At 33.7% G+C, this 14,373-nt stretch overlaps 1 protein-coding gene across 4 annotated transcripts in view; it reads left to right on the top strand.

Annotated features, from left to right (window-relative positions):
- The window catches only part of CrebA (Cyclic-AMP response element binding protein A), a 15,614-nt gene extending 9,129 nt beyond the window's left edge, over nt 1-6,485 (top strand). For 3 of the 4 annotated variants that reach the window (XM_017627178.1, XM_017627177.1, XM_017627176.1), the window contains 4 exons: nt 803-1,596; nt 1,673-2,161; nt 2,245-2,388; nt 6,024-6,485. In XM_017627178.1, coding sequence (XP_017482667.1) covers nt 803-1,596; nt 1,673-2,161; nt 2,245-2,388; nt 6,024-6,221 — 1,625 coding nt within the window. In that variant the 3' untranslated portion in view covers nt 6,222-6,485. The remainder of the gene's footprint in view (nt 1-802; nt 1,597-1,672; nt 2,162-2,244; nt 2,389-6,023) is intronic. The other variant, XM_017627179.1, reaches the window with a different exon arrangement.
- Nucleotides 6,486-14,373: the final 7,888 nt, after the last annotated feature.

Raw genomic sequence — 14,373 nt, 5'->3', positions numbered from 1 at the left:
GTCAACATTTTCTACACATTCTCTATCATTTTAGTGTAAGTTTTTTTTTCATTTAGCATGAATATTTGTAATAATAATCCCCTGCATATTTCTGCTTTTTTCGACTTTCATAACCCGTAGGAATATACATATTTTTTAGAGAAATTAATGCCCTACAAGAATATGCCTTTTTGTCTCTACCGGTTCAATTGTTATAGCATTTTTAATGAAAATAAAATTTTATTCATACAATTTACATGTAAAATTTGAAATTCCCACCGACACTTTTTAAAATTGCAATTCAAATTGGTGAATTTTCTTCTCAGTAAATAGGCACTTTTACTCATATCCCTGTTGTTATACTTTTTTAATATATGTACATATGTATGTACGTACTTTATGGGTTTGAAAATGATTCTTACTCAACGAATAGAGCTATAAATTGCATATTCCAATTTTTTCTTATTCCGCCTATGGAGAGGCATTTTTTTTAATTAGCAACAAAAAATTATAAGTCAATCACCCAGTGTCAATAGTCAATTTAACGAGTTCCTTTACTTCTTAAATGCTGAAATTATTTTGTCAAAAGTATACAGATATGATTTTCTGTCCAAAAATTTCCACAGGCAGTTCAATGCTTGACCTCGTATATATTGAATATTACTTTATGTATTTTGTAGAAAAAATATAAGCAAGCTGCCGAAGTCCATTGCCTTTATGGCAAAAGTAAATACTCTTTGTAATTAAACTGAGTCATCATAACCGCTATGATTCAATGATAACTCACCTCCTTCTTTTACTTTCCTTTTTCATCTTCACGCAGACATGGAAGACGAATGCTATCCTGCAATTTCGCTAAAAACCGCAACCAGCAACACAGCACGATTACGGCATGACGTAGACATTTCCAGCGGCGTCGATCCCAAATGTCTAGCCATATCTGTGGAGTGCGATGTCACACCGATGGAATTGTCCACCGTGGAAACCAGCAACCACGCTACAAGCAATAGTAAGGGAGCAAATACATTGCTCACAACTGCCACAGTCGCCGCCTCCGCCTCAACACCTGCATCATTTGGCACGTTTAACGTCGCCACCAGCACAGCAACCGGTAGCAACAACCTTACTGCGAGCACAAATACCCGCCAAACTGCTGCAGCGCTACCCATACGCTACACAAACGCTGGCATCTATGCCAGCCTTAGTAAAATCAATACCACCGCACCGATGACATTCAACCTGCGTACCGCCGAAACGTCGAGTGGCACATCCAGCAACAGCAGCAACTCCACTTTCGGCGGCAGCAACACAACTACCATTACACTGGGTAAACCCGCCGTCGCCACACCGGCACACCTCCAACAGTACCTACCTCAAACGTCGGTGAGCACAGTTTTTGAACAGAGCAGTTGTCATACGCCGTCATCTGTACGCGAAGGCAGCTCCTCGCCCGACATCTGTTCAGACATTGAGATCGATGAGTCAGCCATAAAGGATGAGCCCATGTCGCCAGATTCCAGTTGCCCGCCCAGCCCAGACTCGCCAGAATGTATGGCAATGGCGAAAATCTCTCATTTGGCCGCGCGCACTAACTCCGATCTCGTCTTTGAACATAAGGTCAGTACTCAATCAATGTTCTTCGATTAAATACGCTTAATATTAATAAATTTTCCAAACTCCGCATTAACCCTAGAACGGTTGCCTGCAGCTAACTCCCGCCTCACAGAGCCTACTCAAAGCGCAACAGCTCGCCTTGAACGCCAGCGCCGCCACCAAAGGTCAAAATATTTTAATGCCTAAATTTAATATAAAGTCCGAGAACGGCTTTAGTAGTGTTAATGTTCCCGCGAAGCATAACGGTCAATATGGTCTGCCGCTGACGCCACCCTCCTGCTCATCAAGTGATGGTGATTCTGAAGGTAATTTAACACCGGAACATATACTATCGCCACTTTCGCCCAACACTTCAGTTTCTATATCTGTGGCTAACCCTGCAGTAATTTCGCCCGTTGCTCTACATTCCGCGAACGTGCCCCGTAGTGCCAGTAGCAGCAGCTCTTCATCGCCATCATCTGCATCGTCATCGACATCATCCCTGCACGTCGCCGGCCGACATGCGGCAGGTGGGACTACTGGTTCCACACGTCAGCCTATACACACCCCGCTTATTAGCACTCAGCCGGTAGAGCAAAAAAAATTGATTATTTATATCTTGAAATCAATACTAAATATAGCAATTCCGTTTTTGTTTTATGGAATGAACAGAAAGGCTCCACAGGCGTGCTGATTCTAACCGAAGAAGAGAAACGCACATTGCAAGCAGAAGGATATCCAATCCCGCAAAAGCTACCACTTACCAAGGCTGAGGAAAAGTCACTCAAGAAAATCCGAAGAAAAATCAAAAATAAGGTAAGCTCCCTAAGGGATAGGGATTATACCCTTTTTTTGTTCATTCGCCCCAAATAACGAAACATTGCTTTTATTTAATACCAAAAACGCTTTCCAACCGACTATGATTATTTCCGCTAGTTGTTTTCATTGTCAAAATGGCAGTGTCTCTTAAAATCAATCTTGCTTTCTATAAAAAATGTGAAAGAGTCCACGAAGAAATTTGCACCAAATGTAATTGCCCATTTAAGTGCTAACGGTTTAATATATATCGCTATTTGGATACACCAGCACTTTTCTTCGCTTTCACCATGTACCTTAGGAGTACGTATTCTAGGAGACAAAATAAAATGCTGGGAAATAGTAACAAAGACTGTCAGTCCCTGGCAGGCAATAAATATGTACATATTAGACTGAATATAAGAAATTTAGGATATTAAGAGAGTTGTATGATAACGGTTGCTCCTCTGTACGAAAATCGAGATCTCCGGGCACATTTATCCTATTGAAAAATTCCTTTAATATATAATCCGAAAATGCCTAAATAAGGATGTACATATATGCTTAAGGATGTATCCTTATCATTTTTGTTCACATAAAATTTACGAAACCGGTTATACACAGCAAGTAGGTCATCACTACAAAAATAAACAGGTTTTAGTGAAACCGAGCGGATCTAAACAGAGCACATATATACGAAAGCTCGTTTCGATTTTAAATTCGACGAGAAATAAAAATAGGTTAAGGTATTTTTCTATAAATCTTTCCAATCGCATTCCACACATATTTACTTTAACCGCTTTTGATCGAAGTCTTATGGCTCAGTTATGCATACTCTAGCAGGCCAATTCTGGTTGTTACCGAACATTTTTACACCGGAAAATTTTATTACCAAAAAATAACATCACTCTTGTAACCGCAATTCTAAGTGCCTTGGTAACAATCTATATACATCCTGCGGGAAACTTAATGAAATAAAATATGTAATTCCACCTATTCTAACAAAAATGTATTGCTTAGTAGCTGCCTTGAATCGCGGTTATTACCAGTGGTAGAAGTTCTGGCAATAAAATTTGCTGCTAACGAGCAGAATAGACCGTGACAGTGGATTTTTTCCGACTGAAACGACCTTTAATTTAATTTAAAGTCATAGTACGTTTTCAAAATCTATTGGAACATTTGTTGTCTAAAAAATTACTCATACGCCCTGACCACGCATTACACTGGATCACAAATTTTAATTTGGTTTTTGTTCCCCAGACGCCACTATCGAACTTGTATGTAGAATCGCCCGCTGATTCCAAAAATCGAGTTAATTTTTTATTGTATGGATACGTTTTCGAGATATTTTCCATTTACCGTTATTCAGCTTAAAACAAAACTGAAAATGACAAATGAAAGCTAACAAAACCATAAACCGCCTATACATCACTTTCTGATAGGACTGATAGTTTCTTACAAATTATTTAATCATTCCAACTTTTTTTTTATGAAAAACAAAAAATCAAATTTAACTGGAGAAAAGTTAAAAAACTAATAGGTTCTGTGTAAAATTCTTGCAGTTGTGCTAAAGCCTGTTCTGTTACAAACAAATCAAGTGAAAGTAAGTCATGCAAATTTTTGAATTTATTTACAAGCAAAAAGGTTTTTTCCGGCTTTTGCAAATTAAATAAGTTCTCTGCAAGATATTTTGGTGGCATCCATTGAACATTTTTGCTGTAAACCAGTGTTATTCACCAATTGCACAATTTACCAAATGCCTATTAAAGTTGAATCTCTCGGAGCCCTTGAAAGAGGAAACATGCAGGCCGCGATGACCGGCCCAACAGCTGTACGGCACAAAAACTATATAATATTCTATTCAGAAAATTTGTTTTCTTACATACGAGTACATTCCAATATATCATTCTGCACTAAAGGAAAAATGGAGATGAGAGCTGTAATGTTGGCACATGTGCGAAATTTTCATAAAGGGCTGAAAGAAACAAAACGTTCGATTTATTTGACACAGTCTAATGCACATATAGTGGCTCACGCGTCGATTTTTTCAAATATTCACAATGTTTTTCAAGGTAACTTTTTTTTGTTATTTTTCTATAAAAATATTGTCCAACTTTAGCTCAAACCATGTAAATCAAAGATTCAATGTTTGGAAATTTCAACAAGTTTTTATCAAAATTTCGAACTTTTTAATCTAAATGTTTACAAAATTTTTTGGTATGCCGGTTTATAGCCCATACAGTTTTAAAGTCATGAATGTAAGATTCAAGTGGCTAAAGATTGCATTGAATTTTAATATATATGTATTCTTTTTTTTTGCTGACTAATTTTTGCACTTTTTTATATATGTAAGCATGACTTTCATACTACTAAATAATATGAAATAAAATGTGGAACACCGCACGCAATAAAATTTCAAACAATCAACGCCACTTTTCGTAGATTGCACTTCTTATATAAAAAAAAAAGCCGCAAAAGCATTCACCAAAAAAATTATTAAAAATCAACGGGATTCCTAATCAATCATTTCCTGCAGGGATCATTGTTTAGAATTCGGGCACATATCGCACACCTAGATCTAACGTGAGCTAACTCAACATTTAGAGAGGGAAATTTAACTGCTTGTGGATCGTACAGATTTAACGCAATTAATACAAAAACCGGTATAAGAGTAGTTTTTTAGTTAATGTATATAAATCATAAAGAAAATAATATCTCAATTAATTGGACGTAAGTTATATGAATTGATTTAAGGAAAAAAATCGCCCAATATTTGTTTTGAGTTGATCGCACTTTAGATCTAGATGTGCGATATATCCCAGCTGAAAACCTCAAAACTCGATTGTTTGATACATTCCACAGGAAAGATTCTCCATCAAACTAAAGTTTAAAGTGCAAAACCGCGTATGTGGAGTCAGCTACGCGGTTTTGTACTTTAAACGACGATATGTACATAACTACATACTTTCTTTCTCGACTTCCTGAAGACTGAAAGGTGGAAAGGCGTGTTTCTAATGTTGCTATTCTTGCATCTTTGTTGTTTCTTTTTCTGTTAATTTTTAAATTTATCGACTTTTATTTTTTCTGAAGTAAAGTTTTTTCATAAGCGAGCAGGACTGGATGAATTGAATAAACGGATTCAGAATCAGAGAAAGTCTTTCTAATGTGTTTATTTGAGGAATCCAGGCTCAAAACTTTGTCGAACTGTGTAGCATACTATTTCATATTTCATACAGTTCATAGAAGCAATAACATCACTTAAATATTTTCGAGCATTCAAAGCTTACCTTCTGCTAGATGTGTCTGGACATCTGTTAAATTTCTGTTGTAACTTTGTCCCGTTCTCGCATGTGGGCAACTTGCTGTCTTAGCATATCACTTTCAAAACGGCTGATGTTAAGTAAGCGATGGTAAGAAATTCGCAAAGGCAGATATGGTTTAACAGTGGAAACTTGCGGTCTCCACCTGACATTTCTGTCTTAACACAGCTCTTTTAACAGAATCTATAGATGTTGGAGACGTAAGGTTAGTCACAGCCGTCTTATTTTCTTCTGAGCTAAACATAGTCATTACAAACGCAGATTGGAAAATATATTTGCTTTCCATATACATACAAATTCACAACTAATTCAATGATAAAATTCTTTCGCCTTCAGATTTCCGCACAAGAGAGTCGGCGCAAAAAGAAGGAGTACATGGATCAACTAGAGCGTCGCGTCGAAATACTCGTCAATGAGAATAATGAGCAACGCAAACGTTGTGACGCATTGGAGCATACGAATGCAAATTTACTAAGTCAATTGCACAAATTGCAAACGATGCTGAACAAACAGAACGGCAAAAAGAATGTTTGATCGGTTCGACGGCAAAGGGGGATGCAAATAGAAAATATTGACTCCTTCTCCACCAAATAGCAGCGAAATGAATTTATTGTGCGAGAATGTGTAGTGCAGCCAACGCGGGAGCCGGTGTGTAAGAGCAGTGCGACGCAAAGAAAATGAATGCTAAATGCGTGAATGAGATGATTTTGAGCTACTTATATATAATTAATAATGTTAGTAGTTTAAAACATAAATATTTTATGAAATATTTACACAGATAGAAACATTTTATGCAATATATACGCATGTACATATATGAATATATGAACGTATGTATATGTATGTAGCAATTACATATGCTTACTATTTTTTTTTTTTAATATTTAAATGCATGCAAAATTTGTTTATCCAAAATATACATACATAGTATGTATATAAAATGATTGGGCTGGATAGGCTGTTAAAACAATTACATATATCATAAATACGAGTACAAATCGTCGTTTAAAGTACAAAACCGCGTATCAACAAAATGCAAAGCCGCGTATGTGAGGTTGCATAAATTATTCCCTAGAGAGTAAAAACACTCATATTTCAAAATGGTTCTCTTTTTTTGTAAAGCATTTCTGGCTAGTATATTTCATGATGAATGGATAAGGATTGAGCCAAGAGCTTGTGTGAGCAAATCCAACTTTAGGCAGCAAATGTCAGTTACGCGGTTTTGCAGAATGACGATACGCGGTTTTGTACTTTAAACGAAGATATGTATTTATGAAGGTCTTGTTTGTGGATCAATGTACAGCGTTGGTCGGAGTATTTATCGAGCCCTATCCGCCAAAAAGATATAAGCGACCTTTTTTAAAAAATTTAATTTTGATGCAAAAAATGCATTTAGATGCTCGAGGAACCCTTCTGCATCAAAAAGAAAATTTTGAAAAAAATGTCACTGACATCTTTGTGGCAGTTAGGGCTCGATATGTACCCCCTATATACATACATACCTACAAATAAACGAATTTAGCCAAAAAAAAAAAACATTTATGATATGTACATACACATGTACACATACTTACGACACAGTACCATTACTTAAAGTACGGAAAAAATCAAATATTTGTATGGATGAAAGTCCAGCCTTGCAGTCCGTACCAGTTTCAAAATCCAACCATTTGGTAGCGCATTGAGTCCAATTTATTTTTAAGGTATGTATGTACATAAACCCATACATCTGTACATACATGAATTAATTTATAAATACAAAATAAAATGCAATAAAGGAACATTCCAATATATGTTTGCAAGCAGTTGTGGAAGAAAAAAATATTTTGAAAATTTCGTTCAAGTGTGTAATCTACTGCTATGAATGCGTATAGTTTTTATAAAAAATCCTAAGTGCTCATCTATGATTTTACCATTGCTCAATAATAGATTTTTAAATTAAAAAAAAAAAAGATACTTTAATGTTTGTAATTTATAAACATACATTTGTATATCAGCCACATGTGAATTTTTAGTAATATCGCTTTAAAGTGCAATTAAATATTTTGTTTTATGCATATTAGCTATTAAAATGCAAAATATGCTTTATATTTAATGTATGAATTTATTAATGATTGCGGATTTAAGTTTATTTTAAAATAAACAAAATGATTCAAGCATACCTTCATATGTGCAAATGTGCATATCTATGTGTAAAAAAGATTGCATGACATTTTGTGCTCAAAGCTCATAATAAATTACGTACTTCCAATATTGTTAGTTTTGTAAATTATAAATGTAACATTTTATTATAGAAACAATGTTTTTTTAATAACAAATATTTTTACTTAATCTTTCATGCACCAAGCTTTGCATTTCATCGACTAAACAAGCTAAAATACAAAAATTTTTACATTTTCTCAATGAAAAAAATTCAATATAGTCGTAAAAAATTTAAGAAAATTAATCAAATAAATAATTTAATTTCTTAACAATTCAAAAAAGCTTAAGAAAGTCATATGTTTTGCCTCGCTTTACGCCAATACAATATATAGTAAAACTTAAACAATATTTTAACATTCACAAAAGTCAAAGTAGTGGTTAGAAATTAGTCAGCGGAAAAATGATGTCATGTAATTAAAAAAAAACTTTATAAATATTATGTTTTAATAATATTTAATGCTGAACGTTTGCCTTAGAAGACATATGTACATACGTATGTGTATATAAAAGCGACTAGCTTCCAACCGCTGTGGTTTAGAAAATCTTTCCATATTTTAACAATACGAAGACAGCATTTCCTCTGCAGTAAAAGGAGAAAATGCAGAGTGGGAAAAATGTGAGAGCTGGAAATTTTTAAATGAGGATTGAGTGGCCACTTCACGGGTACCCAAGTCGAGTTTTTAAAGCACTCACAACCATAAGCTGCCCCGAGGAAGAAGCTTTTTGAAGATTTCTTTACATTTTATAGCTATGGAACGGTCACAGTTAAGGTTTATATAGAGTTTTTTTTTCCTATGGAAATAAGAAAGCTTGTTAGCCATTTCTCAGCTCACAGTTGAACCTATGTATATTTGTTAGGAAATGCAGCTTTCAGTCATTCACCATAATACAATGTACGTTTGTTACAGTAGTTTCAGACATGTCAGAGTCTAGATGTTCAGAAACTCGGAAGAGCATTATAAAATTTATTAAAGGATGTAGATATATACGAAGAGTGTATTTAGTTCGGACCTACGAATTAAAAAAACAAAAACGATTTCAAATGACTTTTAGACAAAAATTATAAATTTTAAATTAATAGACTTTATAAGAACGTCCTAGAGCCAACGTAGGGATTTAGCTTTGAAATTCTATAACACACAGATTTTAAAACGACTGGCTAAAAGATTTTCGTATATTACTTTCGGCATGTTGTGGGAAATCGCGATTGAAGTTTGAAATACAATTTCTCAGAAACGAGAACGCTCGATTTTCTCCAAAATCTCGCAGAATATTATCACATAGTTTACGAAATTTGTAAATTATTTTATTTTTGTTTATTATTAATTTTTATTTTTTTTTGAGTGTATGAAGGATTTTCTTTAGTAAACCTTGTCGTATACGTTATTTGTCAACAATTTGCAGCAAGTTTGTATCATATGATAACTATACGACAAAATGTGATAAAAATGTGTACTAAATTAACAATGCTTTTTACTCAATATCTCGGAAACTAAAAAGACATATTCAAAAATGGATAACACTATTTCAAAGATCTTGATTTGTTTAGTAAGACTGTATTATTAAATCAATTTGTACATAAATATCCATCAAATTTTAGTCCGTATCTCGGAAACTAAAGGAGGCATCCACCAATTAAAAGTTCTTATTTTAAAGTATGTATACTGCATCTATAACTAAAAACCGCCAAAATCGCGCTTAACACGTTCGCTACCAAGCGTATTTAAGCAGTGCGTCATTACAGAGCAGTTAGAATTTTATTGATTTTTTTCTAGTGGTTGTCATTAGATATCTCAGAAACTCAAATTCATAATAAAAATAATTGCTTTACGCCTGACACATATTTATGACGGTAGTCTATAGAGAAATTTTTCGGTATGGACAAGGGTCACATTTATGTGATAGGCTAAACTTCAGGACTTTATCAAACTCAGTTTTATTCAGAAACACAAAGCTTGCATAAAATTACATCTAGGTGAAAACACAATAGCATTATGGCTTATTTTGGGCGTTTAATGCTCTGAAACATGGCTCAAAACTTGGCCATTTGGTTCACATTTATTATGTTCAAACAAGCCTAAATATATGTACTTACCGTCCTCTTAGTATTTTTTTCACTATGAAGCTAATATTTTTTCTCTTAAAGACGGTAAAGAATTTCACACGTGCACTGTAAATAAACATAACCTCATACTTCACAGGTAGCTGTATTCCCGAGACCACTTGTCACAAACGTGTGCCAGACCTTCCTATAGACCATACTGTATCCAACAACCCGCTATCACACATTTGTGTCGGCGGTCCTACGTGAAAATCCAGCTGACACATGTATGTGACATGTGTGGTAGCGAACGTGTTAAGACAATCGTTTATCCAGGCGATGCTATGTACATACATACGGGGGTGGTCCCAAAAGTACCCGGCCTAACCTAGAGATGGCGGTAGTGGTTTGAAAAATATCACTGTGGTAAAACGTACACAATCTATTAAGCATATGTATCATGTTTGAAGACGCCACGTTGTTTAGTATATGCTTGGTGAATTTGTGAAAACAGAGAAAATTGGTAATCTTTATGTGATACAATACTTTTATTTGGAAGGCCTCAGCCCATCCAATATAAAAGCTGAAATAGATTATACTTTGGGTCTGAGAAAGCTGTGTGCAAGATGGGTGCCGCGTTTGCTCACACTCGACAAAAAACCATTAATGCTTGCATTGCTACCTCATGCACTTTATTCGCCAGATTTAGCCCCTTCGCACTATTTTCTGTTCCCCAACTTCAACAAATGGCTCCGTGGTCAAAGATTTTCTAACGATGAAGAAATGATTTCGGCAGTTAATGGCTATTTTAAGGAGCAAGATAGTTTTTATTATAAAAAGGGTATCGAATTTATTGACCATCGCTGGGAAAAGTGTATAGAGCTGAAAGTAGATTATGTTGAAAAATAAATATATTTTTCCCCAAAATTTGTGTGTTTCTTTTATTAGGTCGAGTACTTCTGGTTCCAGCCCCGTAGCGGAGCCAAACCGAGCCGATGTGGATCAAAAAGTTAACTATTTAAATACAAATGAATTTTCCCCTAATCTTTTGAAGTGACTTTTAGCCGCTTTTCATTTAGGGTAACTTTTGTGGTAACTCTGAAGCCGACTCCATGCGAAAAGCTCCGCTCAGCCTCATTCATGCGAATTCCACTGCAGGCAACATGCAAATTAAATATGTTTTTTTTTTCGTTTTTGTCTTTATTATTCACTTCACGGATGCTTTTTTAGAACGAACGCAGTTATTTTAATATGAGCGTATTTGAATTGAATATTTGAAAAGTACTTTCGTTGACGTTTATAGTAGGATCAATTACGTTTCAATTTGATTTTAATATTTTTTCTCCTCAGTGTACCTATTTACTTTAATGAGTTTTTTTGCTTCAACATGCTGTGAAATTCCTTCACTAGCCGGGACTGCAAAATTAAAATTATATTTGCTTAGGGTAGCGTTCTCCTAAATGCTGCATAGTGTTGTTTTTGGAGCCGTTTCTAAATTCGTAACTTTCAACGTTCAATTGACAGGACGAATGCTAAGGGTATCTGCACATTTGAAGGGGTTAGAATCACAAGGGTCTAAGTGACTTTGTTGAAAATATAAGTTATACCCATATTTGTATAGTTAAATATAATATTTATTTGGTGACAGAAAGTAAACATTCTTTGAATATGCAGATAATTAACCTGCATTCATTTAGACAAGAATCATTTCAAATGAATTTACCCAGAATTCACAATAAGTAAACAACTTTAAATTTAATTATCTTAAAACAATGTCAGACCTACTTAGATCCTTTTGATTCGAACCCCTTCATTTGTGGCCCAATCATCGCTGCTCTATCGCCTCGCCTTCAAAATTTTCTATTGCAATGAAGGGTTGCACTTTTGTTGTTTGTTTTTGTTTGTTAGTTATCGGCTAACCTTAGACGATGCAAAAAAGATTGTAGTTTTGTTTATATAATTTGGGAAAAACTCGTAAAATCGTGAAAAATTGCAATAAAATTAATTGGAAATTAGTTTTTAATAAGAAAATACGTTGTAAGTACTTAATACCCTTCAGGAGTATTCAAGAGAAGATATTATTGGAAATTAGGGGTATTCTCGTAGTTGCGCAAAGCCCTTGCACGGTGCACGATTTGCAAAGATGTCCCATTGGAAATCCGGATTCAACTGTGCAATTTGTGCGCGTTGCAAGGGCTTTGCAAGACTTTGAGAGTACCCCTATTGTAATTGGATCAATTATTATTGCNGAAAGTAAACATTCTTTGAATATGCAGATAATTAACCTGCATTCATTTAGACAAGAATCATTTCAAATGAATTTACCCAGAATTCACAATAAGTAAACAACTTTAAATTTAATTATCTTAAAACAATGTCAGACCTACTTAGATCCTTTTGATTCGAACCCCTTCATTTGTGGCCCAATCATCGCTGCTCTATCGCCTCGCCTTCAAAATTTTCTATTGCAATGAAGGGTTGCACTTTTGTTGTTTGTTTTTGTTTGTTAGTTATCGGCTAACCTTAGACGATGCAAAAAAGATTGTAGTTTTGTTTATATAATTTGGGAAAAACTCGTAAAATCGTGAAAAATTGCAATAAAATTAATTGGAAGTTAGTTTTTAATAAGAAAATACGTTGTAAGTACTTAATACCCTTCAGGGGTATTCAAGAGAAGATATTATTGGAAATTAGGGGTATTCTCGTAGTTGCGCAAAGCCCTTGCACGGTGCACGATTTGCAAAGATGTCCCATTGGAAATCCGGATTCAACTGTGCAATTTGTGCGCGTTGCAAGGGCTTTGCAAGACTTTGAGAGTACCCCTATTGTAATTGGATCAATTATTATTGCTACATTGGTAAACAGATTTCGTTCTTGATTTCTGATACAGAAAAAAAAACCATGGCCAAACTGAATTTGCAATTAAATATGCTTTCATATTTTAAGGTACTTTTGCATGTGTGAAAAGCAAGTATTTTACATTGAAGAAAGATTAGTTATGTTAAATTTCAATCAAAACTATACGATATATTTTAATAAATATAAAAATGTATTTCGTAAGCAACTATAATTATTTGATTTATTCCGAGCCAATAGAAATTACACAAAATTTTTTTAAGTTGTTAAAAAAATATTTTGTACTATAACATCTTTAATTATTTAGGTCGCAATCATCTTCTTGTTTTTAAATAATTAAATGACTAGCTGAAAACTTTTTGTTATATTATTAACTATTACTTATCTATATGTGTTTGTGTTAAATGCAAAATGTATATGAGTAAACAAACGGCTTTTGACATTCAAAAACAATGCATTATATATTATAATATGTAAGACTGTACTAATTTGTAAAAAGATGCATATGCACGAAGATTTGTACATACTATTAAATATACACATAGTATATGTGGTGAAAGTGTATACACGCACGCATATGTATAACAATGTATGTATGCTTACCTATAGATTTACATACTTTATACATACGTACATATATAANGCACGCATATGTATAACAATGTATGTATGCTTACCTATAGATTTACATACAAATACATACAAATAAATAGCAACTTGATGTTTGAATGAATTTTTAGCGGCCAGCGTTTAAAATATTAAAATATTTTTAAAATAAAAACAGTTTATGTACAGAAAGTTTTACATATCGCTTGTTTACTGGAAGAGCGTCATACATAATTCAATACATACACATATTTTATTCTCCTGAGCTACCGTAATCATTATAAGTAAAATAATTTAAATCGGCTTTAAATCATTAGACATTTTTAATTTTAATTTTTTTTGCTTAAAAATAATCATTATTATCAGTTTTTTTTTTAAACCCAACGGAAAAAATTATTATTTTATTTTCATTTGTTCGGTCACATATAATGATTATTATTTGACTTCACTTTTTCGCTAAGATATAATAATTATTAAAGACCGTTATTTTTCCAGGCTGTACAGGCGCAATCAACTGAAGTTTAGACCTGAAAATTTTTAGATTTGTTGCTCTTACATATTAGGACGTCGCTACCTCTGAAAAGGACGCGTCCGAAATCACGCTAGTGTAGCTTTTGCGTTTTTTGAATGACCAATATTCCTAAGTGAAAAAATAAAACTAAACTCTATAATAATTATTATCATAGAGCGAAAAAATAAATATCATAAAATATTCGTTTTTGATAGTAAAAATTAAAATCAAGAAATAATACATAATTTGTTTCGTGCGATAAAATAAAAGTCAGTAACAATTATTATCTTTGAGCGAGTAAATGAAAATCATAAAATAATTATTATTTTTGATACAAAAAATTAAGTAATAATAATTTCTTTCGGGCGAAAAACTCAAATATTAATTATTATTTTTAATTTTTATGTGTCGAACTCGAAAAATATAAATCAATGTAGATTTCAGTAGAATGCACGAATACAAGTATGTGT

The sequence above is a fragment of the Rhagoletis zephyria genome, unplaced genomic scaffold, assembly GCF_001687245.7.
Source record: "Rhagoletis zephyria isolate East Lansing unplaced genomic scaffold, Rhagoletis_zephyria_1.1 Rzeph_scaffold_05092, whole genome shotgun sequence".
Taxonomy (NCBI): Eukaryota; Metazoa; Arthropoda; class Insecta; order Diptera; family Tephritidae; genus Rhagoletis; species Rhagoletis zephyria.
Note: the sequence above shows the minus strand (reverse complement) of the source record. Positions and strands in the feature narration are given on the sequence as shown.